The 25,416-nt window shown below is 42.9% G+C and overlaps 1 protein-coding gene across 1 annotated transcript in view; it reads left to right on the top strand.

Annotated features, from left to right (window-relative positions):
• UGGT1 (UDP-glucose glycoprotein glucosyltransferase 1) overlaps positions 1 to 25,416 on the top strand; it is a 96,211-nt gene that overhangs the window by 19,796 nt on the left and 50,999 nt on the right. The window contains 9 exon segments of the mRNA XM_027818659.3: positions 1,874 to 1,986; positions 5,430 to 5,604; positions 7,173 to 7,269; positions 14,467 to 14,545; positions 14,813 to 14,913; positions 16,692 to 16,791; positions 17,833 to 17,893; positions 21,531 to 21,622; positions 22,657 to 22,807. Of these exon segments, the coding sequence (XP_027674460.3) occupies positions 1,874 to 1,986; positions 5,430 to 5,604; positions 7,173 to 7,269; positions 14,467 to 14,545; positions 14,813 to 14,913; positions 16,692 to 16,791; positions 17,833 to 17,893; positions 21,531 to 21,622; positions 22,657 to 22,807 (969 nt within the window).

Here is a 25,416-nt window from a genome sequence, read left to right as displayed (position 1 = left end):
TCCGATTTTGATCAGCCAGACACCAGGGCAATTAGAAGAGCACAGCAAGGCACCCTGCGCATCAGAGAGGCTTTGAAAACCAGTTTCATGACTGGCCAGGCTTCGGCGTGACAGTTCTGTGTTTCTCCTTGATGCAAACCCACCCCCTTCATTGATATTAATTCCCTGTAAGCCAGCCACCCTCCTCCCTTCGAAATAAAGTAACTATTTGTTTTGAAACCATTCTTTCTTTATTAATTAAAAAAAAAACCAAAAAACGGACAAGTTTGCCCGGGTGGGGTGGGGGAGGAGGGAAGGACAAGGCCACATTGCGTATTGTAGCTACACTAAAAATCAAACTGTTTGAATGACAGCCTTCTGTTGCTTGGGCCATCCTCTGGAGTGGTTGGTTGCCTGGAGCCTCCCCCACCGCGTTCTTGGGCGCCTGGGTGAGGAGGCTATGGAACATTGGGAGGAGGGGAGGCGGTTATACAGTGGATGCAGTGGGGGTCTGTGCTCTTGTTGGCTTTCCTGTAGCTCCAACAGACGGTTCATCACATCAGTTTGCTCCCGCATTAGCCTCAGCATCGTGTCCTGCCTCCGCTCTTTGAGCTCACTTAATTCTTTTCTGGCCTCTGCCACTGAATGCTTCCATGCATTAAGCTGTGCCCTATCAGTGTGGGAGGACTGCCTGAGCTCGGAAAATGTCATCGCGAGTGCGGTTTTTTTTCGCCTTCTAATCTGCGATAACCTCAGGGACGGAGATGATAGGAGGAGCGTAGACACATTCTACGCTCTACGATTATTGGGGGACTGCATGGTCACCTGTGCTGCTGAGCTCGCCATGCTGACCAAATGGAATGAAATTCAAAAGTTCCCGGGACTTTTCCTGTGTACCTGGCTCGTGCATCGGAGTTCAAAGCGCTGTCCAGAGCGGTCACAATGGAGCATTCTGGGATAGCTCCTGGAGGCCAATATGGTCTATTTGCATCTGCACTACGCCAAATTCCACTCAGCAAGGTCAATTTTTAGCACTACTCCCCTCGTCGGGGAGGAGTACAGAAGTCGATTTTAAGAGTCCTTTAGGCTGACGGAACGGGGTTGGTTGTGTGGACGCAGTCATTTTTAAATCAATCTAATGCGGCTAAATTCGACCTAATCCCATAGTGTAGACCAGGCCTTAGCAACCTTAATCAAAGAGTTGTTCTATTTGTGTATTTAATTTGGTTTCATTTCCATGGCAACTGTGACATCATAAACTTACTAGTTCTTCAGTAGTTCTGTTGTGGGATTCTAAAGATGATATCCCATGCACGTGGAACTGGAGTCAACAGAATCCTTAAATGGAAATTGTATTCTTTGACTTTTATTTACAGATCTAGTACATTTTATAGTTTGTTAAATAATATGCACCATTCTGTAAAGTACTTTATTTTAGTAAAGGCAGACTTGTGTTCCTTTCTGAGGAGGTTTTCCTTTTCATCTTGAATGATCTGATATGTTCATGTTTAGAGAGAGTGACTTTTTGGTGCTTAATTATAAGGAATTTTATGTTATACATAGAGTGTTCTGTGTAGTTACATAAGTAAAATAAAACAATTTTGAAGTTGGGGGGTGAAAAGCCCTATCATTGTAAATACCCTCTGCAAACCAAATCATTCGTGAAATTTAAGTGTTCAATGTTCTTGCTTTATTTTTTGTTTGTTTGTTTAGCAGGTAGCTTTTAATTACATTAGTACTGGGAGTTGTACATCACCTTGCGCTCCTTGATTAGGAGCCCAATATTATTATCGCCTAAAAGTCCTATTTTCAGTTTCATTTTGTAATGTGATTTGTTATCTTTGTTCGAAGAAAATTTTATAAACTATATTGTAACACAGATATTTTAATACAGATAGCAGCCGACGAACCTCCACCAGTGGGTTGTAGCTCATTTTTTGCTGTGCATGGGAAGAAGACTTGTGAATTTGACACCCTTGAAATCCTTTTACAAACAACTTCAGAAAGGTAGTCTTTTTATATAAGATCTAGCCCAAACTGTAACTTTGTTAGACTTAAGTGGGGAAATTTCATTGAATTCCTACTTTCTACATACTCTGTTTCCAGATTATATTTGACCTTTCTTAGGCAGAGTAGTAAACACATTTGCAATTTATTCTTTGTTGTTAAACCAGTCAGGAATAATTGTCTCTCATCCTTCTCATTCTCAAAAATTGTACCATAAAGTAATGATATTCTAAAAGGAAATGGCAGAAGTGGAAAAGGTCTGTAGAAGGGCAGCAGTAATTCTTAGAAATGTGGAAAAATGTCCATGTAAAGAGTTTAAAAAAGATCAGGGCAACTTAAAGAGATGAGGAAGAGCTGACATAATAACGATATAAAAGTTAATGAAAGGTTAAGAAGAGGTTAGTCAGATGCTCCTGTGTCTCTTTTCTTGAAATAAGAGAGCAAAGGGAAACCCATCAAAAATAAAAGGCCACACTTCTAAAACTGGTAGTTCCTCTCCCCACTCCTCCAAAATGCATTTGTCACCAAGCTGTTTCTGGTGGGCTAGGATGATGTGACCATCACATGAAAAGGGTGAGTGGCGGGAGGAGGTATGTAACGGGGGGGGGAATATAGAGCCAGAGAAAGTGTACTAGTAATGCACTGTTTTATAAGTATTAGTTTATCCTCATTTACACTGAAAGCTTTTAGTGCTTTCTCCCCATAGTTCTCTTACCTTTACAGCAAGTCCAAAGTTTTCTAGGGAGGTAGGCCGCAGTTGGTGCCTCGTTCTCCCTAAACATAGAATTGTTATCCCAAGGTGTTTGCCCCCTTTCTGGAGCTGTTTCCCCCATTAGGTATTCTTCCTTTCTCCTTCCCTGCATCTTCTGGAGAGCTGCTTCATTCATCTTTCTCCTTGGAATGAGCTGGGCCTGGTTTATATAGGGCAGTCCTCTGAGAGGACTGCTTAATTGGAGTCAGCTGCTTGCTCACCCCCATGTGACAGTTCACTGTTTCACAACATAATTAATCTTTGGAATTTGCTGCTGCTGGATATTATTGACGGCAAACATTTTAGGATTAAAAACAGTAATTAGTCATTTAATATGAATAATCAGAAGAGCCACAGTTAAATTAATGAGAATAAAAGTTGTAGTGTCCCTCATGAGAGAAGGAACAGAATTTGGGTGTAATAAACAGAGAGGATTCTTTATTTGGATTGCTGGACAGAAGTTGTCTTAAGAGGAACATGGTTGGACTGCACAATGTTACTACACAGGGTCTGCCTGAATGTTGCTCAAAATTAATCAGTTGTGGAGTAGATTGTTGACAGTACAAAAATGTATGAGATAATGTTTTGGACAAAAACTGCCTGAGGTTAGGCAGAAACTTCCCCCAGGTAATCCCGACTGCATAACTGTCCATTATGAGGGTTTATATCTTCCTCTGCACTATGGTGCTGACCCCTGTTGGAGGAAGGATAGTGGAGTATATGTACACCAATGGTCGCATCTGTGTAGTATGAGGACAAACACAGAGCCATGCTTTAAGCAGAAACTAGAGAACTCCCTTAACAAAGTTCTCACGTTTATTAAGCCCTCCGCTGCAACCTGTGTCTAACTGTGGAGGACTATGAACTCTCTGACCACTCCAAAATCTGGATGTGGTTCCTGTGTTCCTAGGACATTGATGTGCTCGTACAGTACAGAGGTCTCAAACTCAAATGACCACGAGGGCCACATGAGGACTAATACATTGGCCCGAGGTCTGCACCACTGACCAGCCCCCCCACCCACTGCCCCAGCCCCGTGCTGCCCCCACTCCACCCCTTCCCTGCCCCAGGGGGTACAAGAGCGGTGCGGGGTGCATCAGGGGGCTTAGCGCAGGGGGTCGGGGTGCAGGCTGCAGCAGGGAGCTCAGGGCAGGGGGTTTGGCTGCAGGAAGGGTTCGGGGGGTGGGTCCAGCCCGGCATGCACCGGGGGCAGGGCAGGCTCTGTACCTGCCTTCTCTGTCCCCTTGCCGCTCCGGGAAGCGGCTGGGACCTGGGGGGGATGGGGGGGACAATGGGGTCTGGTGTTGCCCGGGCTGATCCTCTAGGTCCCTCCCCCAAAGCTCCAATTGGCCACAGTTCCCTGTTCCCAGCCAATGGGAGCTTCGGGGGAGGTACCAGGAGGCGCAGCCAGGGCAACACACAGACCCCTGTGCCCCCCGCCCCTCCCCCTGCAGGTCCTGGCCGCTTCCCGGAGCGGCGTGGGGGCAGGCAAGCAGGGAGGGAGCCTGCCCCGCCCCCGGTGCGCGCTGGGCCAGAGCAGCTCTAGGAAAATGCTAGGAGGGCTGCGGGGAGCTGGCGGGCTGCAGAAAATAACCCCGCGGGCCATGTGTTTGAGACCCCTGGTATAGTAAGACACTAATCCTTTGAACATGTAAAATACTTTAGTACTTATAGTACAGATATCTAAATTTAAAGTCAGTGGTACCATATTGTCATTTTCCGTGAACAGTAAAATTCTGGACAGCAGAATGCTTACAAACTATTTCTGAGAGTGGTTCTGCTGTAAGTGTTCCACATTTTTAAGACTAGGACAACAAAAACTCAGAGCTTATGCTGACACATACATGAGTCTCAGCTTTATTTTATTTTCATTCAGATACTATTTTAAAATGACACACGATAGTAATCTTAAATTTATTTTCCATCATAACTAACAGGATTATGCGAGGAAATAATTGAGTTGAAATTAGCAGTAAATCTTGGTAACAAAACTAAAAAGTGAGGGACTTTACAAAAAGTAATTATTAACATCTTAGAAACTTAAACTACAATCTGTCTTTGGGTTCCTCTTTCTCTGTTTTGCAGCTTGATTTTTTGTAAACATAAAGGTTGGCATATTTTACTTCTGGTTCATGTGTAGGTGCATAGCATCATCTTGCTCATTCACTGCACTGCCGATGCATTCTGTTGGTAAATCCCATTTGGGAATATTTTGAACTTTATATTAGGGGCAAGATTTGAAAAGAAGAGAAGAAAATACATACACAAGAATACAGAACAGGAAAACTAAACCTATAGGAGGTTGGAAATGTCTCTTTAATGTCTGTTGTGTTTTAGCTTATTTTATTTTTGAGATAGGACTCATGCCCCAATAAATAGTTTATTGAAAACATTGTTGCTCATTTATATAAGGATCATGGTTGGGTGCTTTCCAACCCCCGCCATCCAGTTTTACGGTTGAACCTTTGGAGCCCTGTTTTTTTTTTTTCATTTTATCCAAGTTTTGCCTTTGCACACGAATGACTGACACGCTTAATAATGAATTGAGAATAGTCTGAGACCTTGTCCTTTGTGAAAAGACACCTGATGGTTACACAAGGAGGGAAAAGAGATTTTGATGCATCTTGCTTAGTTTCCTCTTTCAAGTGCATGTTAAAACCACCACATTTTAATTCTTGATGTTTGTTCTTAGGCTGAAGCCTTTTTTGTTCAAAGGAGATCACAGATTCCCCCTCTCAAACCCAGAAAGTCCTGTTGTCATACTCTATGCTGAGATTGGCACTGAGGAGTTTTCCAAATTCCACAACCTGCTTGTTTCGAAAGCCAGTGCAGGAGAAATCACTTACATCCTCAGACACTATGTTGCTGTAAGTACTGATACTATTTTGAACCAATTTCTTTGGAATTAGAAAGAACCTCTTGCTAAGACTTTAAAAAATGAGTGCCTAAAGTGAGGCTCTGACATTCACGCTCAGATACTTAAATAAGTGGCCTAACTTTTGAGAGGTGTGAATCTGGACATAGGATGCTGATTTTAGGCACCCGTTTTGAAAATCTAGGCCCATATTTCCTGTTACAGGAATATTTTATTTGCATTAAACTGAATATTCAGACTGCATTTCTGGATTCTGACATATCTATTCAATCAAATTATGAAAATTACTTTATCATTTAAATGTCTAAGAAAGAGTTCCTTTTATTATCCAATATTTGCATGGGTGTGGTGAAGCACAAAACATTTGTAGCATAAGCTGGGTGGGTAAAGCGTGAGAAGTATTTTCCAAACGGAGGCCATTCCTTTTATTTGGAATAGGATTGAATTCCATTGCTGAACCATTCACCAGTCCTACTGTGATCTGGTCTTGTTTCTCCCGCCATCCCATCAATCCGGAGGGGGGACGACCCCAAATTTACTTTCTATACTGGATCTCAAAAGGAATAATTGTAGAATGGATGTTTAATTGTACATTTTTAGTGGCTTACAAGAGTTTTGATCTGTTTAGTTTCTCTTCCTGATGGTGTGATAGTGTTGATAAAAGCCATAAATGTAGTAGTTGGACTGACAACCAAATATGCTATATGTGAACAGGCATCAATTGGCTCAGCTTTAGTGATATTTGTACTTTCGGTGAGACATAGCAAAAAGAATAAGGCTGTATACCACCCTTTTCTTTTTAAATATAACACATGATTCCATGTGACAGAATTCCCATTCTTTGCATAAAATGCTTAATTCTGGGCCTTGGTTATAAAGCCATTTGATTATAATATGGTGTTAAGACTTCTTATGAAGTGCTCAGAGGTGTCATCTTAAAATCATGAAACATAAATATATGATCTCCTGTCCTGAAGTGTTAATTGGTTTGATCATTTCTGTGGTATTCCTTATATACCATTCAGTGAATGCTGGAGGCTAGAGTATTTTCATTCCCTTGCTTCTCAGCAAAAAAGAACCACTTTTTTTCTTCCCTGCTGTTCATTTTGATTAAATAAATGTATCCATCTAAAGTTGGCTCAAATATTGGTTTATGCAGTATCATTTTTTTGTTTGGTTCTATTCGGTATTCACAAGCTTTATTTTGGATGCAGCAAGGGATTCCATCACAGGACCATTCACCAGCCCTAGTGTGATCTGCTCTTTCCTATGATTCTTTGTCATCCTCTTCTGCAAAGAGCCTAGTAGGAATATAAGACATTAAACGATTATGTTGTACTCCTGCAAAATAACTCATTCTGGGGCTGCTACTTATATATTTTATACTGTACAAGTTGTGTCTGAATCCTAAAATGACAGACCTTCATGCTCTGGCAGTTCAATCCCTTTAAATACATGGCAATACGAGCTATTTTGCTATGGGAAACACTAGCTTAGTGTGTTATACATCCATACAAAGACATGCTATGTGCTACTGTTTTTTTTTACCTTTTCTTCCAGAATCCAAGTAAAGAAAAAGTTTACCTGTCTGGCTATGGTGTGGAACTGGCTATTAAAAGCACAGAATATAAGGCCAAGGATGATACCCAGGTGAAAGGTGAATTCCTACCTAAAATAAGAATTTTATATACAAATAATTTGAGTTATAATAAAATGGTTTCATATTTTTTTTTCACACGAATAGTTTTCTCCCAGAGGGCAGGAGATGGTGCTCTTCTTACCTGTCTGAGCTCTGAAGAGCCACAGTCTCTTCCTTCCTACTCTCCGTGTTGTCGTTGTCGTCCTCCTCTAATTTTGGGAGCAGGTTTACTCTCTTCAGAGCCATTCTTCGATTAGACAGATTACTGTTGTGCACCACCAAGACATTACTTCTTACTTACCCCTGTCCCGAGCATAGTATGGTTCCTCCTTCAGCTTTCCAAGCCATCCAGGGAGATGGAGACTAAAATATTTGAAATTAGTTTTGCCCCTCCTACCATCTCTGGAGCAAGAATAGGGGCAATCCCCATTTCTGGAAATCTGACACAGATGGGCTAAACTGCATATTAGTTAAGTTCATATGTATATATGTATTTTATAGCATTGCATTTAATAATTTTATTTTTGTGTCCATTTAGCAGACATCCGATACTTCTGGATTTTTAAAAAGAAATAGCTACTATCAAAAGCAAGTCCTGCTCTCCTAATCTGTTTTAAAATATTAGCATTGTCTCGATCACATATATACTTTGAAATTAATTTTGTTACTGTTTCAGCCTATATGGCGGTAAACTCAGTAGAAAGATAGCAGTAGTCATACTGTATTTAAATAAATTTTCTTTCATCCAGAGTAAATCTAGATAATTGTTGAGCAGAACAAAACTTACACTTCATGCAAGATGTTTTAGGGTTTGCAGTGTGACCTTTTTCTAAATACAGTAGAACCCTAAACTTAAACACCTCAGGAATGGAGGTTGTTCTTAACTCTGAAATAATCGTAACCATGAACGAAACATTATGGTTGTTCTTTCAAACGTTTAGAACTGAACATTAACATAATACAAGTTTGAAACTTCACCATGCAGAAGAAAAATGCTACTTTTAACCATCTTAATTTAAATGAAACAAGCACAGAAACAGTTTCCCTACCTTGTCAAATCTTCTTTTAAGCTTTCCCTTTACTTTTTTAGTAGTTTACATTTAACACAGTACTTTACTATATTTGCCCTTTTTAGGGGGTGGGTCTCTGCTGCTGCCTGATTGTGTACTTTGTCAATATTCTCTCTGAAATTCTTAAAATAAAATGCTTTGCAGTGTAAAAAATTATCCCTCAAATTATTCTAGATTGAGCAGATTTAATTCAAATGCCTCTTTTTAGCCTAAATTATTAGTTAATTATCATTTTGAGAATAACTGGCACACTGGAGGATCTGATTAATTTCAATTTAGGAAGCTTTTATTCTTGTTGCATTAGTGTGAGAGCAATTTCACTAATGTATCATTACAACTTCAGCAAGACCTTTGTGTATTGGTTTATGGAACAGAAGCTGTTTTCACAACCCCAAGGGAGGGAACCCCCCCGCCCCTTTCTTTTTTTGACAGAAAACACGCTCATTCTGGATAAAACTGAATCTGTGGGAAGATGCTTTTGTGTTAGTCAATATATACATTATTTTCATTAATAATAAATAATAGAGTATTTTGTAACACTGAAAAATCCTGCTACCCTAGTGAATCCCACTGCTCCTCTATTTTTCTTTTTCTGATCCAACCCCCTTTTCTTCCTACTATTGCAGAGTCATCTCTACAGTTAACACACAGGCTGTGCTCTCCTTCGGAGCTCTTAACATCCCTTGGGCAGAGGAGCGTAATTTCCAGATTCACTTCTGACCCTCTGTTTCTTGTATTTGGCGGCTAATACAGCATCCTGTTTTTAGCTGGTTTACTTTTTTAATGAACTTTTTGCTAGATACTCATAGCAGCTGTGGTCTAGTGAACTGATCACAGGGCTGGGTGTCACAAGAACTGGCTTCTATTTCCAGTTTTCACAATGACTTGCCATATGACCATGGACTGTCACTCCTCAGTTCTTCTTCGAGTGCTTGCTCATATCGATTCCAATTAGGTGTGTGCGCGCCAAGTGCACAATCGTCGGAAGATTTTTACCCCAGCAACACTCGATGGGTCGGCTGAGGCGCCCCCTGGAGTGGTGCCTTCATGGCACTGGATATATGCCCCAGCCGACCCAGCATCCCCTCAGTTCCTTCTTATCACCCGTGACGGTGGACCCCCTGGGCATACCATCAGGCCCAAGGGGTTCCTTCGGGGGCTTCCCGTTCTGCCCCTTCAGAGCCCCGAGTACCGGAGGTCACTGTGTCTCGCCCCCCACCCCCACCCCCTGGGGGGTTCTGAGGGGACTGCTCCAGTGCCAACACAGGCCCATGCCCCTACCGTGGTGGACCTTGGGCAACAAGTTCCTCCACATGAGGACACCACACAGGATGCCTTAGTCCCGGGGGTATCTTCCTCGTCCTCGCCTGATGAGGCAGTGGCAGGGACTACGGTTTCGGGCCCTATGGACCTCCGCACCCACCAGGAGCTGCTCCGCAGGGTGGTGCGCAATATAAATCTCCAGGTAGAGGAGGTGGTGGAGGTAGAGGACCCTGTGGTCGACATTGTGTGTGCGGAGGCACCGTCCAGGGTGACTCTCCCAGTCATATGGACTATACAGGCCAATGCCAAGACAATCTGACAATTGCCAGCCTCTAGTCCACCTACGGCCAAGGGGGTGGAAAGGAAGTACTTTGTCCCCTCAGAGGAGTACGAGTACCTCTACAAGCACCCCCAACTGTGTTCCCTTGTCGTGGCTTCGGTCAACAAGAAGGAACGGCATGGTCAGCAGGCCCTGGCGCCCAAATCAAAGGACACTAGATGCCAAGACTTTTTTGGGCGCAAGGTGTACTTGGCCGGATGCTTGCAGCTCAGGGTGGCCAACCAGCAGGCACTCCTGAGCAGATACGATAATTCGTGGCGCTCTATGGAGAAATTCAAAGAGTTGCTTCCACAGGAGTCCAGAGAGGAATTTGGGGCTCTAGTGGAGGAGGGCAAGAAGGTGGCCAGAACCCCCCTGCAAGCCTCTCTGGACTCGGTGGCTAGGACCCTGGCCTCAGGCATAGCCATGCGCCACATCTCGTGGCTACAGGTCTCTGGCTTACCACCAGAGTTGCAGCAGACCCTCCAGGACCTACCCTTTGATGGCCAGGACCTATTCTCAGACAAAACAGACTCAAGGCTGCAGAGTCTGAAGGACTCGAACTATTATGCGCTCTCTGGGAATGCATACCCCAGTAACGCAGAGAAGGCCCTTTAGACTGCAGCCTCCGAGGTCCTACCCTCCCCCTTGGCCAAGACAGGACTTCTTTAGAAGATGCGGCCGAGGTGGTAGAAGACGACAAACTGGCCACCAAGCCAGCCAAGGCCAGTGCCCTCCCAAGCCATTGACTGGGCCTAAGCAGAACATCTGAAGGTGCGCCCGAGGACGGAGCACCAGTCTCCATTCAGGATCCTTCCCTGCCTTTCCAAGATCGTCTCTCCCATTTCCTCCGTGCGTGGTCTGACATAACATCAGACCGTTGGGTTCTTCACACGGTGGAGAGGGGTTACTCCCTTCAATTTGCTTTTTTCCCCACCCTCCTACCCTGTCCCTCTTCAGGGACCCTTCTCATGATCACCTCCTTCTACAAGGAGGTCCAATCACTCCTAGCTGTGGGGGCGATAAGAGGAGGTTCCAAGAGAGTCACGGGGCAGGGGTTTTTACTCCCGCTACTTCCTAATCCCCCAAGAGCGGGCTTCAGCCCATCCTGGACCTACGCAGATTCAACAAATTCATGGTAAAGTTGAAGTTCCGCATGGTCTCTCTAGGGACCATTATTCCTTCCTTAGATCCTGGAGACTGGTATGCCGCCCTTGATATGAAGGACACGTACTTCCACATTGCGATCTACCCAGTGCACAGACACTTCCTTCGCTTTGTGGTCAATCAACAGCACTTTCAATTCACCGTCCTTCCTTTTGGCCTATCTACGGCCCCCAGGGTGTCTACCAAGTGCATGGCTGTTGTGGCTGCCTCCCTTCATCGACAACAGATCCAAATGTTCCCATACCTCGACGACTGGCTTATTCGGGGCTGCTCCAGGGATCAGGTGCAGTCTCGTGTCCAGCTCACCATGATCATGTTCAGTCGACTGGGCCTCCTGCTCAATGTCGCAAAATCTACTCTGGTATCAACCCAGAAGGTAGAATTCATAGGAGCAGTCTTAGACTCAGGCCTAGCCCGAGCACTTCTGCCAGAAGCACGCTTCCAATCCCTGGTGAACATCGTCCACAGCCTGCAAAACTTCCCAACCTCGACCGTGAAAACATGCCCATGCCTCCTGGGACATATGGCCTCTTGCACATATGTGACCACGCACGCCAGGCTGCGGCTATATCCACTCCAAGCCTGGCTATCAACAGTATACCGCCCAGGTTGGGACAGCTTGAGCATGGTGGTTACCGTCCTGCCAGGGATATTAGCCTCTCTAGACTGGTGGCTGGACCCCAAATCAGTGTGCGAAGGGGTGCCATTTCACGCCCCGCAGCCCTCCGTGTCCCTAGTTACTGATGCGTCATCCCTGGGATGGGGAGCCCACCTCAGGGTTCTCCGTACACAGGAGCTATGGTCGGCAGGAGAGTTATCCCTGCACATCAACGTACGGGAACTCAGAGCTGTGCGCCTGGCATGTCAGGCATTCCGAGAGCGCATTCAAGGCCATTGTGTTGCAGTCCTCACAGACAACACAACGGCCATATTTTACATCAACAAGCAAGGGGGAGCCCAGTCGTCCCCCCTCTGCCAGGAGGCAACTCGTCTGTGGGAATTCTGTATAGCCCACTTGATCCATCTGGTGGCGTCATTTCTCCCAGGAGTCCAGAATACCTTAGCCAACCACCTCAGCAGATGATTTCAGACTCACGAGTGGTTGGTTTGCCTGGACGTCATCCACCCTGTCTTCCTGAAGTGGGGCTTTCCCTTGATAGACCTATTTGTCTCTCGCAAGAATCGGAAATGCCAAGTGTTCTGCTCTCTACAAGGACGCTCTCCGGGTTCCCTGTCAAACGCCTTCCGCGTACAGTGGAAGGATCACCTGTGCTACGCCTTCCCTCCATTCCCGCTAGTCCACAGGGTCCTGCTCCAAGCTGCGCAGGGACAGAGCCCGTCTGATTTTGGTCACCCCAGCATGGCCCAGGCAGCACTGGTATACCACTCTCCTAGAGCTGTCCATGTCCAATTCCACTCCCACTGTGGCCAGACCTGATCACTCAGGACCACAGACGACTCTGTCATCCCAACCTGCAATCTCTCCATCTCACAGTGTGGATGCTGCATGGCTAACTCCATCTGAGCTGTGCTGCTCTCGCTTGGTACAGCAGGTCCTTTTGAGTAGCAGGAAGCCCTCTATCAGGTCCATGTACTTAGCCAAGTGGAAGCGTTTTTCCTGCTGCTGCGTTCAGAGTCATATGGCCCCGCTACAGGTGTCAGTACCTATCATCTTGGACTACCTCCTGTCCTTAAAACAGCAGGGCTTGGCAATATCATTCATCAGAGTGCACCTGGCAGTTATTTCGGCTTTCCACCCAGGCAAAAACAGGCGTTCAGTCTTCTCCAATCCCATGGTCAGCAGATTTCTCAAGGGGTTGGAGCACCTGTTCCCACGAATTCAACAACTGGTCCCTACGTGGGATCTTAACCTGGTCCTCCCCAAACTCATGGCTGCCCCGTTTGAGCCGATGGCCACCTGCTCGCTCCTGTACCTTTACTGGAAGGTATAGGTATAGCCTTCCTCATAGCTATCACTTCTGCGAGGAGTGTGTCTGAGCTCAGGGCACTCACATCGGAACCGCCGTATACGGTGTTCCATAAGGACAAGGTACAGCTGCGACCCCACCCGGCCTTCCTCCCTAAGGTGGTGTCTGCCTTCCATCTCAACCAGGACATCTTCCTCCCCGTCTTCTACCTGAAGCCACACACCTCTCGACGTGAACAACAGCTGCACTCCCTGGACGTTCGCAGGGCCCTCGCTTTTCTACATCAAGCGAATGAAACCTTTCAGGAAAACGTTGCAGCTGTTTGTTGCTGTGGCAGACCGGATGAAAGGCCTTCCGGTCTCCTCCCAGCGCATCTCGTCCTGGATCACATCATGCATCCTTGCGTGCTATGATTTGGCTGGTGTCCCAACTACGCACCTTACCGCCCACTCCACACGGGCTCAGGCTTCATCTTCTGCTTTCCTGGCACACGTACCCATACAGGAGATATGTAGGGCAGTGATTTGGTCATGGGTACATACCGTCGTCACCCACTATGCGATAATTCAGCAGTCCAGTGGTGATGCTGCATTTGGTTCAGCGGTCCTTCACTCCGCGACATCTCACTCCAACCCCACCGCCTAGGTAAGGCTTGGGAGTCACCTAATTGGAATCGATATGAGCAAGCACTCAAAGAAAAGACGGTTACTCACCTTTGTAACTGTTGTTCTTTGAGATGTGTTGTTCATATCCATTCCAATTAGGTGTGTGCGTGCCGCGTGCACGACCGTCGGAAGATTTTTACCCCAGCAACACTCCGTGGGTCGGCTGAGGCACCCTTTGGAGTGGTGCCTTCATGGCACCGGATATATGCCCCAGCCGACCCAGCGCCCCCTTAGTTCCTTCTTGCCGGCTACTCCGACAAAGGGGAAGGAGGGCGGGTTTGGCATGGATACGTTGAAGGTGTGTTGCTCATATCCATGCCAAACCCGCCAACACACCTTCAAGGTATCCATGAGAAACCCGCCCTCCTTCCCCTCTGTCGGAGTAGCCGACAAGAAGGAACTAAGGGGGCGCTGGGTTGGCTGGGGCATATATCCGGTGCCATGAAGGCACCACTCCCAAGGGGTGCCTCAGCCGACTCACCGAGTGTTGCTGGGGTAAAAATCTTCCGACGGTCGTGCACGCAGCACGCACACACCTAATTGGAATGGATATGAGCAACACATCTCGAAGAACAGTTACAAAGGTGAGTAACCATCTTTTGTCCTCGTTTGCCCCATCTGTAGAATATGGAGACAACGCTGCTTACCCATTTTTTATAAAGTACACATCACTCATTTGTAGATCTCAAAGTAAGTATTCATCATTACTGCTTACTGCTATTATGTAAAACTAACCAAAGAGTATATGTAAGAAACTACCTTCTGAATAGTGCTGTAATAATAGTGTTGCCTTGTATTTATAGGTACAGAGGTGAATGCTACAATGATAGGTGAAAATGATCCTATTGATGAAGTGCAAGGATTTCTCTTTGGAAAGCTAAGGTAAGACATTCTTTTGGTAAAAATCTATTTTAGCATGGTAAAACCTACTTTTTGCAAAAATAACTAAACAAACCCCAAAACAATGTAGGCAGGCAGTTAGAGTTGAAGAGTTTTAGCAATGCACTCAAATAGCCTAAAGGTCATAAGAGAGGAGAAACTATGTGTAATGGCAGATGCAGTCATTTTTGGTGTGCTAATTTCTTTGGATTAGCTACAGTTTCACTGATCTGGCCCTAAGGAAGGTCTGTTGTTTTTTTTCCCTTTCAGGCAGTTGTATCCTGACTTGAAGGAAGAACTGAAGGAGCTTAGAAAGCATCTTATTGAAAGCACCAATGAAATGGCACCTTTAAAAGTATGGCAGTTACAAGGTAATTTATATGTGGAAAAGCTTCTTCCTAGTTGTACTGAAATTTAATTTATGTAAAAATATGTCTCTTGCATGGCCTCTCCATGCAAGTGATATTTGCTTATAGGAGGGTATTCTCGAGGGAGACCTTAATGAAATTCTTAGAATGTCCAGCAGCTTTCAATCTAAACCTTCTTGGGAAGTAGTAATAGAAGTAGTTTTAGTAAGTTTCCATACCAACTGAGGGATCCATAAAGTTTTTTCCTTCTACACAATGACTACATTGTTGGTACTCAAACACTCTTGATGTTCAGCACCCTGGCATATCTTCTGGAAGTGTAGGGTGCAAGCTTATAGTATCTGCAAAGTATAGAAAAGAGAGTGAGGAAAACTGAATAACATCTTTTGTCATGGCCCCACCCTACCTCAGAAGGTTCTGTTTTCTCCAAGGCAGTAAAGGACTAAACTCAAGATGATGATGATCCTGAGGCAGGGGTGCTGGAACAATTTTTATAGTAGGGGTGCTGAGATCCAAACTGTAAACCCTTCAAGCCAGAGGGCGTGGCAGCACTTCTAGTTCCAACACCTATGTTCTGAGGTCGGAGTTTTCTTGCCCTCACCTTGGACTACTTTACTCTTTAATGCCCTGATGCTGCCACTGCTTAGGCATTCACTTACATTTGGGCTCATTCCTATGTGATGTGAATGAAGTACCCTCAATTCCCATTATAGTCTCTTTTCTAGGGAGGAATATAGATAACTCATAGGAAGGAAGGAATGTAGGACTCCAATCCTGCAAGTTTCTTAGCACTGCTCTCAGTTTTCATTGTGGTCAGCAGAAAAATCCCTGTATATTTATGGTGCTGTCATATTGTACAAGATACCATGTCAATAGTTTTAAGTTTAAAAAAGAGAAAAATAAATAAAAATACCACCAATGCAGCCACCAAATGCAAACACCTTGTTATTGTAGCATAAATGTTTCCTGGGCTTTTCAACTCAACTCTTTTTTTTATATTCACCATTTTCCCTTCCTTCTGCTGCCGCAAAATGTAAACTAATTTAGAGTTCCTGCAAAAGACATCAAGTGAACTTTTCATTTTCCCTCCCCTGTTTGATCCATATTTCAAAAGCTTTTCCATATTCTGCTCTGTGCTTCAGTCCCAAGAATAGTTGTAGTTTGTTAAACAGGCCTGTGAGAGGGATGCTGAGGGACCCTGAAAAAGAAATAGCTAAGGCTATTGCATGTACAATATTCTAGTTGCACAGAACCTGCTATACCAATGCTCCTGGAGAAGAACTGAAATCATTAACTGTTTCAGAAAGTTACAGCAAAATGATGATAATAAATATGCAATGAAATATCTACTTAAATCATGTCATTGTAAGGCCCCTTTTGTAGGGTTCCTAGATCCATGAAGCAAGCATCCAGACCCCACCCCAAAGTAGATTTATTCAGCCAGAGCCAGCCAAGGCTCCTCATTTCTGTGGTGAACTAGAATTCTTGGCTCTGTCTGCAGAGACCATAGGGGGTTTCCGTTTCAGGAAGCCATTTACACAAGGTTGGCTACTAAAGGCTATAAATCAGAAAGAAGACTAAAGTGAGCACCTAATAGGGACAGACAGAAAATTAAGCTTTCAGGATTTCCAAATGCAACAGATCATCCTCTGAAATGTTTGTTTGTGTCCAAAGCCTTTGTGTGATGTGAAAATGGCAATTGTATGAATTAAGTTGGATTTACACAAAATGCATTGCTATGTTTAGTTTACAATCCTTGACTTAACTGTTCTCATTTTTAGATCTAAGTTTTCAAACTGCTGCTCGGATCCTGGCTGCTCCCACTGTGGATGCTTTGACGGTCATGAAAGACCTCAGTCAGAACTTTCCTACAAAAGCCAGGTAATTCAGTGCAGAACATCAGGGAGTGTTGCCATTTAATAACTTTCCTAACCATATTTTCTCCTCTCTTCAGCATAATTAAAAGCTGAAGTAGGCTTGTTAAATATTTCTTGAGTATCATGTAGCTGAAAGTAAACAAGTACAAGTCTTGCATGTGAGAGCATCTCTTTAGCATGAGGTTAGATGAGTGTATGAAGTTGTCCTTCAGTGGAAGCTGGAGTTGACCACTGGAACGCTAACACTGTTACCTGCATGATTTCACAGGTTCTTGGAGTCTGTTAATGAAATCATTGCTGTTCTGCTGAAAGCAGGGGAGCTGGAACAGTTTTTATAGTGGGGGTGCTGAGAGCCATTGAACCAAACTGTAAATCATGTGAGTGATGGAAACTATTTCAAGCCAGGGGGTGCTGCAGCACGCCCCAGTCCCCTCCCCGTTCCAGCACCTATGGCTGAAAGCACTGAAATTGGATGTGTAGTGGCTTAGAATGCTTAAAATATGGTTCTGGCAAGGATCAGGTGTGCAGTGTTCTGACTCTTAATTACCACACTATGAAGCTTAAAGTTGTTACACTAAAATAGTCCTTAATTGCCCCTTACAAGTTGTTCTTGTGTACAAGAGAGTTTATACTAGAGAAGGTCCCTATTCACCAATTAAAATTTAAAATGCTGGAGTAGAGAAATGGTGGTAGCATTCACTTTACTATGACTTCTTATGTTGAATTTAAGGCTTGGTACATTCCAGAGTTGAAGTTTAGTCTTTTAAGTGGTAGTTGCTGCCTGGGGTAGAGGTGTCAGGATAGCATTGTACAGAAGAGTAAGTTTTGAAATCCGTTACGGCGTATCCTCTTATTACTATTTTAATGGTGCCCAAATATGTGTTAAGTGCTTCCTGTTGCAGATAATACCAGATTCCTGCTCTGAGGAGCTTACAGATATATTTCAGACTAAGAATGCAAGGTGGGGTCACAGGACAGCAGATGTAGGGGGATGTGGGAAAGAGAACTGGCAGCGTCCATCACATCTGATGTTTTGCTTCCTTAGAGCAATAACGAAAACAGTTGTTTCCTCGGAACTCAGGTCAGAAATTGAAGAGAACCAAAAGGTAATGCTTACAGAAAATTATTCAGTACATTCGTACACTTCACATAGCTTTAAGCTTTGAAAATAACCTTTAAAAAATGTCAACACTTTTTTGGGGGGCTGGAAAGTAGATGCCAATTTTTGCACTTGAGTACATAGGCTCCTAAATCTATTAGGGTACAGAATAAAAGTGTCTGGCATTTCAAATATGAATGAAGGAGCCTAACTTTGCTCACTCACATATGAAAATATTGGCCAGGATGCCTTAAAATAGAGAGAGAGCGAGAATGTGGGATGTCATTGTGGAATGATGGTATCAGGCTCTCTTCTTCACAGATCCATAACAGGTGTTCCCAATGGTCAAGAGTGTCTACTTGTCATTTAATCCTCACGTACATGAAGGATATTAAATGTGTGATTTAAGAATACAATAATATGAACTCAGGAGATCTTCTAACCGTACTCATTTGTCTTTATAAAATTAATTTAAATTTGATGGAGATGCTGAATTGACAGCTCGGGAGAAAGAAATGCTCTATTCTTTCCTGGATATAGCACAAGCAGCAGCTCAAAGTTTCCTACACTTCCCTGGTGAAGTGTCTCAATGTTATTCTATAAAGTAGGGATTACATCCATGGGGGTAGTGATAGCTTGGTCTCCATGCCAGTTCAGTCCTTAACTTCTCTACTAAGACTACCAACAAGTATCAAATTTGGTGGTGACTTTTGAGGTGATTGTTTGTCCACCAGGGACTGGACTGAAACAATTAACTAATTAACTGATGTAGACCCTTGAACACATATACTACTTTCTGTCACCATTGACCTGAAGTGGATTTGACCAAAGTGACAGTGGGGGAAAGCTCTGTATCCCCTTGTCAGTACCCATAGTCAACAAGTCATCCTGGTTAATTGTTAGATTTTTTTTTTTTTTTTTTTTTTAAGGAAACAGGCCTCATTTGAATGGAAGTTGAGGCTGAGTTTATGGCTTTGTATGTTTTGGTAACCATCTGAGTTTCTCCCAAGATGTAAAGAACAGTTGGAGACAAGCCCTCAGAAGTTTAGACACAAAAATTGCTTAGGCATATTTCTGGATTATATTCAAAAGATGTTTGTGGTGCCAGGGAAGTGTGGCCTTTAGGAAAGATAGGGTTTGGGGAGTAGAAAATAGGGAGCCTGTAACAGAGCTTTGTCAGGAAATGATATAAAAGGCAGCAAGAACTCTGCCTGATTATCAAATCCCCAGGTTGAACTGGCAATTAGGAACATCATTTCTGGATAGGGAAATACCTCTTGATCTCATTTATGCAGAAGCACATTTATTTATTTATTTATTTAAAAAAAAATTATCAGTAAAACTGCACTTTAAACATAGGGCCTGACTCTTCTTTTACACAGCATTTCTATGCCTGTGAAACTCTTGACTTCCACTTTTGTTACTGAGTGGAGAAGGAGATCGTGGGCCTCAGTGCAGTAAATGATTGCTTGATTATTGATATAATTATTTGGAGAGTGAACAGAAGAAGTTTGCAGTTTTTGTTCCTTTGCCAGTTGTTTAATAGCTATTTATCAAATATGTGCTCTTGTGTATGTGTTTTGTCATCTGTACTTCTAAATAGGCTCCAGTGTGCCAGTGTTCGATGTAAGAAAATAATAGTTAAGTGGCTCTGATGTAGTGCATTGGGAATTAGGCAAACCACGCCAATTAATAGTGGCAGGAGTAGTACAATACACTGAAAATGTACCCATTATGACTGTTCAGATAGCAGAGTAGAAAATACAGGTTTGAAACAGTAATCAAATAAAAACAAAGCAATAGTATCTTTCTGTGTAAGATCTGAATTTCACACTAGCTCCATGTTTATAGGAAGAATACAGGCTTGTACATGGCTATTTCTAGCATTAAAATATGAGCAGCAACTGCTCAGATTTATAGACCCATATACTCAGTACATTCCAGCTGCTTTGAGCCACTCCGGCAGTACAGAGCAGCCAGGAAGCTTATTTAAGCCTCCTGCAGATTCCCATTATGGTATGTAACATCACTTAAATCAGCCTTTGTACCAGATGACTGGAGGATAGCTAATGAGATGCCAATTTTAAAAAAAGTCTCCAGAGGTGATTCTGACAATTACAGGCTGGTAAGCCGAACTTCAGTACCAGGCAAATTAGTGGAAACTTTAGTAAAGAACAGAATTATCAGATACATATATGATGTGATATGTTGGGGAAGAGTCAACACAGCTTTTGTAAAGGGAAATCATGCCTCACCAATCCATTAGAATTTTTTAAGGGGTCAACTAGCATGTGGACAAGTATGAACCAGTGAATAGTGTATGTGAACTTTCAGAAGGCCTTTCACAAGGATCCTCACCAAAGGCTTTTAAGCAAAGTAAGCAGTCCTGGGATAAGAGGGAAAGTCCTCTCATAGATCAGTAACTGGCTAAAAAAATAGGAAACAAAGGGAGGAATAAATGGTCAGTTTTCACAGTGGAAAGAGGTAAATAGCAGGGTTCCCCAAGGATCTGTACTGGGACCAGTGTTTTTCAACATATTCATAAATGAACTGGAAAAGGAGGTGGCAAAGTTTGCAGATGATACAAACTTATTCAAGATAGGTTTCAGAGTAGCAGCCGTGTTAGTCTGTTTCCCCAACAAGAAAAGGAGTACTTGTGGCACCTTAGAGACCAACAAATTTATTTGAGCATAAGCTTTCGTGAGCTACAGTTCACTTCATCGGATGCTTATGCTCAAATAAATTTGTTAGTTTCTGAGGTGCCACAAGTACTCCTTTTCTTTTTACTCAAGATAGTAAAGTCCACAACTGGCTGCAAAGAGTTACAAAGGGATCTCACAAAACTGAGTGACTGGGCGGCAACAATGGCAGGTGAAATTCAGTGTTGATAAATGCAAAGTAATGCACATTGGAATACATAATCCCAACTATATTTACAAAGTGATGGGGTCTAAACTAGCTGTTACCACTCAAGAAAGATCTTGGCGTTATTGTGGATAGCTCTCTGAAAACATCAGCTCAATGTGCAGCACCAGTCAAAAAAGCAAAGAATGTTTGGAGTCACTTAGGAAAGGGATAGATAAAAAGACAGAAAATATCATAATGCTACTATATAAATCCCTGGTACGCCAACACCTTGAATACTATATGCAGTTCTGGTTGCCCCATCTCAAAAAAAAATCTATTAGAATTGAAAAAAGGGCAGAGAAGAGCAGCAAAAATGATTAGGGGTATGGAACAGCTTCCATATGAGGAGAGATTAACATCTTTCATTTTAGAAGAGCCAGCTAAGTGGGGATATGATGAAGTGAATGAGGAAGTGTTGTTTGCCCCTTTACATAACACATTCTCACCTGTCAAAAATACTTGTAGGTGGCTGCCATGTCCTCCCATAACTGTTTCTCCTCCAAGCTATATGTAGTTGATTGTTTTAATTTAAACCATGTGTGCTATATTCAAAGTCACCCAAAGGCTGCTGTCGAGAACTAATATGGTGCATTTAGTGGAGTTAATATATAAATGCAGGGACATTAATAGATTTGAAACACTACAGAATAAATGCTACGGAAGTTTTTTTACGTTTAACATTGATTTTTACTTAGTTTGTAGCATTTATCTAATGACTTTGTTACACTTTCCTTTAGTACTTCAAAGGAACATTAGGATTACAATCTGGTGATTCTGCCTTGTTCATCAATGGACTGCACATTGATCTAGACACACAGGACATATTTAGGTATGAACTTGTATACTTTCTTCAAAAAAAACTGTTCTGGCTTACAATCTTGAAAGCGTTACTGCATGTGTATATAGATATTAAGCTTGTTTATGGAGAAGTGTGTATTTTTTGTAAATTCAGCAAAGTGAAAGACTAAATGTAAATTAAGTCATACTTATCCCCTCAACAAGTGAAATATGGAGTTAAAGTTGTTGTGGCATCACTGGTGCACCCTGCTGAAAATATGCTGAAGTTTTCCGAGATTTTTCCATTTTCCCAAGATTTCTAGCTGAATCCCATGTATATTGCAATACTTGACACAAGGGGTTGAGCAAAAGACAAATTATTCTCTAAGCACAATTCCTTTTGTATCTAGTTGAGACCTAGTCACGAGTTTTCTAGTTAATTTATTATTTCTTTTATTAGCCATTAGCTAGTATTTTAAAGCTGGTGCAGGTCAGTGGTGACAAAATATTCCTTTCTGATGGCTGGTTGTTAGTCAATTATGGTCATAGTTCATTTCCTAAAATCCACATTATAATTGACATCCTTGTTGGTAGTTTCAGCAGAAAGGCTAAGCTATGGAGACAAAATTTATTTTAACCAATGCAAAGGCAACCCTTCTTTGCTGCTACCCATTGCTTTAGCCTGTTCTGTGAAACAATTTTGAGCTACAGTGCTGTTAATCAGGCATCTGTCAAACACACACACACGCTCTCATTTTAAGAGAAGAGCAAAATATTAGTTCTTAAAGGTTAACCCCCTGAAAAAATGTCCATCTGAAAACTGCCATATTGGGGCAGTCTGGGTTTGTGTGTGTTCCTAGTGCTATTTAACACTGAATTTAAATAATTTTTCTGGAAGAAAATCCTCTTGAGGCAATTTGAAATTACTGAGATGCTGAACAAAGAAAATGAGACTGTATAATGTAAATATTTGTAGACTCTTATAATGTTTGCACCTTAATATAGTCTGGTAATGTTTAGGCTAGAGCAAATCAGTAGTTGTATCTTAATATGTGTGTGATATTGAATGATTTGTATTCCTTCTAGCTTGTTTGATGTGTTGCGCAATGAAGCTCGTGTTATGGAGGGACTTCACAGTTTAGGAATTGAGGGCCTTTCTTTGCATAATGTTCTAAAGCTAAACATCCAGCCATCAGATTCAGACTACGCGGTGGATATCAGAAGCCCTGCTATTTCAGTGAGTACATTTTCTTATAAGAGCCAGGCTGTCCAGCAAAAATCTTACTTGTGCCTGGGGCTTTTAGTTGCACTTAAATAGACCTTTTCAGCATATCATACAAGTGCAGTGTGTCTTATTTATATGAATAGCTAGAACTTCATAGAATGCAGAATAAGAGTCTGCACTGCAAAGAACTCTTCGGGATACAGACTGTAGATATGCAGCAGGTGCTGCCTTGTAATGGAGTGGATATAGGTGAGAAAGTATAATTGTAAGAAAGTTAATACGGGAAGGATTCATGTGTTCAAGAATTGGGTTTAAAGGAAGAGAGAATGTGGGCAGACAAGTGGTATGTGGTTCTTTCTTGTAGAGCCCAAAATGAAGGAAAATATGTAGTGGGGAGAGGGGAAAATGAGATTAAGGGAACAATAAAGAGAGGAAGGAGATTAGAGAGGAAGTAATGGGGGGGACGGAGGCGGAAAGAGGGGGCTAATGGCAGGGTGTCCCCCTGCTCCTGCCCCCCGCTTACCCCATCTCCATAGAGCGGGGGACGACGATGATGACACAACAGGACTCAGGACGTAGGGAGTTCGCTGGCAACAGCTGCTGTCTCAACTTGCAGATCTACTTAAAAAGGCAATGTACTTCAAGTGGTGTCAGCGTACTTAAAGGGGCAATGTGCATCTCTCTCTCTCACACACACACGGTGTGTGTCTCTGTCTGCCATGCTGTCTCCCCTCCCTCCATTTGTGCAGCCTTGTAGAGTGTGAGGCTACATTAACAACCAGGTGTTAACACTTGAGGGCTTAGCCCCAGTGCTAGTTCATCATTTAGCAGTAAGGCATTCCCTGGGAAATATCCCACCCTCTTTCACCCTCTGACTTCACCACCTCAACCAAGCTTCACAATCATCATTGCTGTATACGGTATTAAACACACACACACACACACACACACACACACACACACACACACACACACACACACACAGTATAAGTTTAAACAAACAATTTAATACTGTATACAGCAATGATGAGTGAGTGTGTGTGTATATATAGATATATAATATATATGTCAGTCTTGTCTGATGAAAAAAATTTCACTAGAACATAACCCCCCTATTTACATTAATTCTTATGGGGAAATTGGATTAGCTTAACATCGTTTCACTTAGTCGCATTTTTCAGGAACATAACTACAATGTTAAGCGAGGAGTTACTGTACTGGGGATAGGGCAGGACGAGATGATGAAATGGTGCAGGATTAGCCGTAGACAGAGGCTTCATGATTGTGCCTTGTGAAAGAAATTATAACTACAAAATATAAGGTATCCAGTGGAGCATAGCAAGTGGGGGAAAATAAACCCAAATAATCCAGTGCAGTACTTTCATGCCTGAAAAACAGCCAGTTTCTGACCAGACTTGCTTACAGCAGCACAACTGAAAGCAGAACTGTCTTTGACATCTTTGTTGGAGGATATAAATAGAGATTATACAATACCCCTTTTTATGTGCAGTTCTCCGACTTTGTTGTTTCTCTGGACAGTAAATTCAACTGAATAAAACTCTAATTCATGAATCTGGACAAAAAAACAAACAAGCGCATGAGAAGATTGGACCAGTCAGACTTGTGCAAAGTTGAAAAAGCAAAATAGAGATTGGATCCACCATGGAACCATCTACGACTTTTAACTTAAAATAATTTGCTTTCTAATTAGATGTTCAAATTAGGAACACTGTGTGTACTTGGCCTTCAAGACAAAGGAGCAGAAGAAAATGTTATGACTCTTTTTGGAAAAAATGTTTACCTGTTACATTGCAAAGCAATATAGAAGAGAATCCTCTACTTTGGAAAAAGTATCTAGATTGCCAGCAAGATACAGTAATACAATTAAATTAAAGTATAAGGACAAAGTTAGAGTCCCAGGCTTACCTCTTCAATCTAAAAGGTGAACTTTAGTATCTTTAAAGACAATATTTTGAGAAACATGACAGTGAGATGGTACTTCTCTTGCTCACCAAGTTAGAATCCACAGTGACAAAGAACAGAAGGGTCATGGAGGAGCAGAGTTTTCTTTCTGCTATAAACAACCAGACTGATTTCCCACTGTCTTCAGGGTTAGTACAGACTATATGTATGGCTTCTAGAGGAATCCCCTTGATTGGAAGCTGGCTTCTTTCAGCATGGCTGTGCAGTTCTCCAGCTGCTCCAAACAGGGCCATCCTTCGGGGGTGCAGGGCCTGGGGTGGAAGTGACAGATTCGTCTCTTCCAGGACCGACCACACCGGCCAGTTGCACCAGCCAGGGAGGCCCTCCAACCGGAGTGGTTGCCCCGATTCGCCCTACCCAAGGGACGGCTCTGGTTCCAAGCAGCCAGTTCCTGATTTCCTCTCCTCTTACGTTCTAGGATGTTTTCCTGGGAGTCTTATAATTCCAGATGCCTCTTATCGCTACCCTTAACTCTTACCTCCTAGCTCAGAACTTTGGGGTTTCCTGACCTCTACCTCAGGGTTGTCCCTGTATAAATATGTAATTTTAATTTTTTTTGCTGAATATGTGGATTAGCCTGAAGCAGGCTCTCTGCATTGTTTAAAAAAATACTCTTGGGCAGAAATGAGATGATGAAA

The sequence above is a fragment of the Chelonia mydas genome, chromosome 9 (genome assembly GCF_015237465.2).
Source record: "Chelonia mydas isolate rCheMyd1 chromosome 9, rCheMyd1.pri.v2, whole genome shotgun sequence".
In the NCBI taxonomy this organism is placed as follows: domain Eukaryota; kingdom Metazoa; phylum Chordata; order Testudines; family Cheloniidae; genus Chelonia; species Chelonia mydas.
This window is presented reverse-complemented; position numbering and strand designations above follow the sequence as displayed.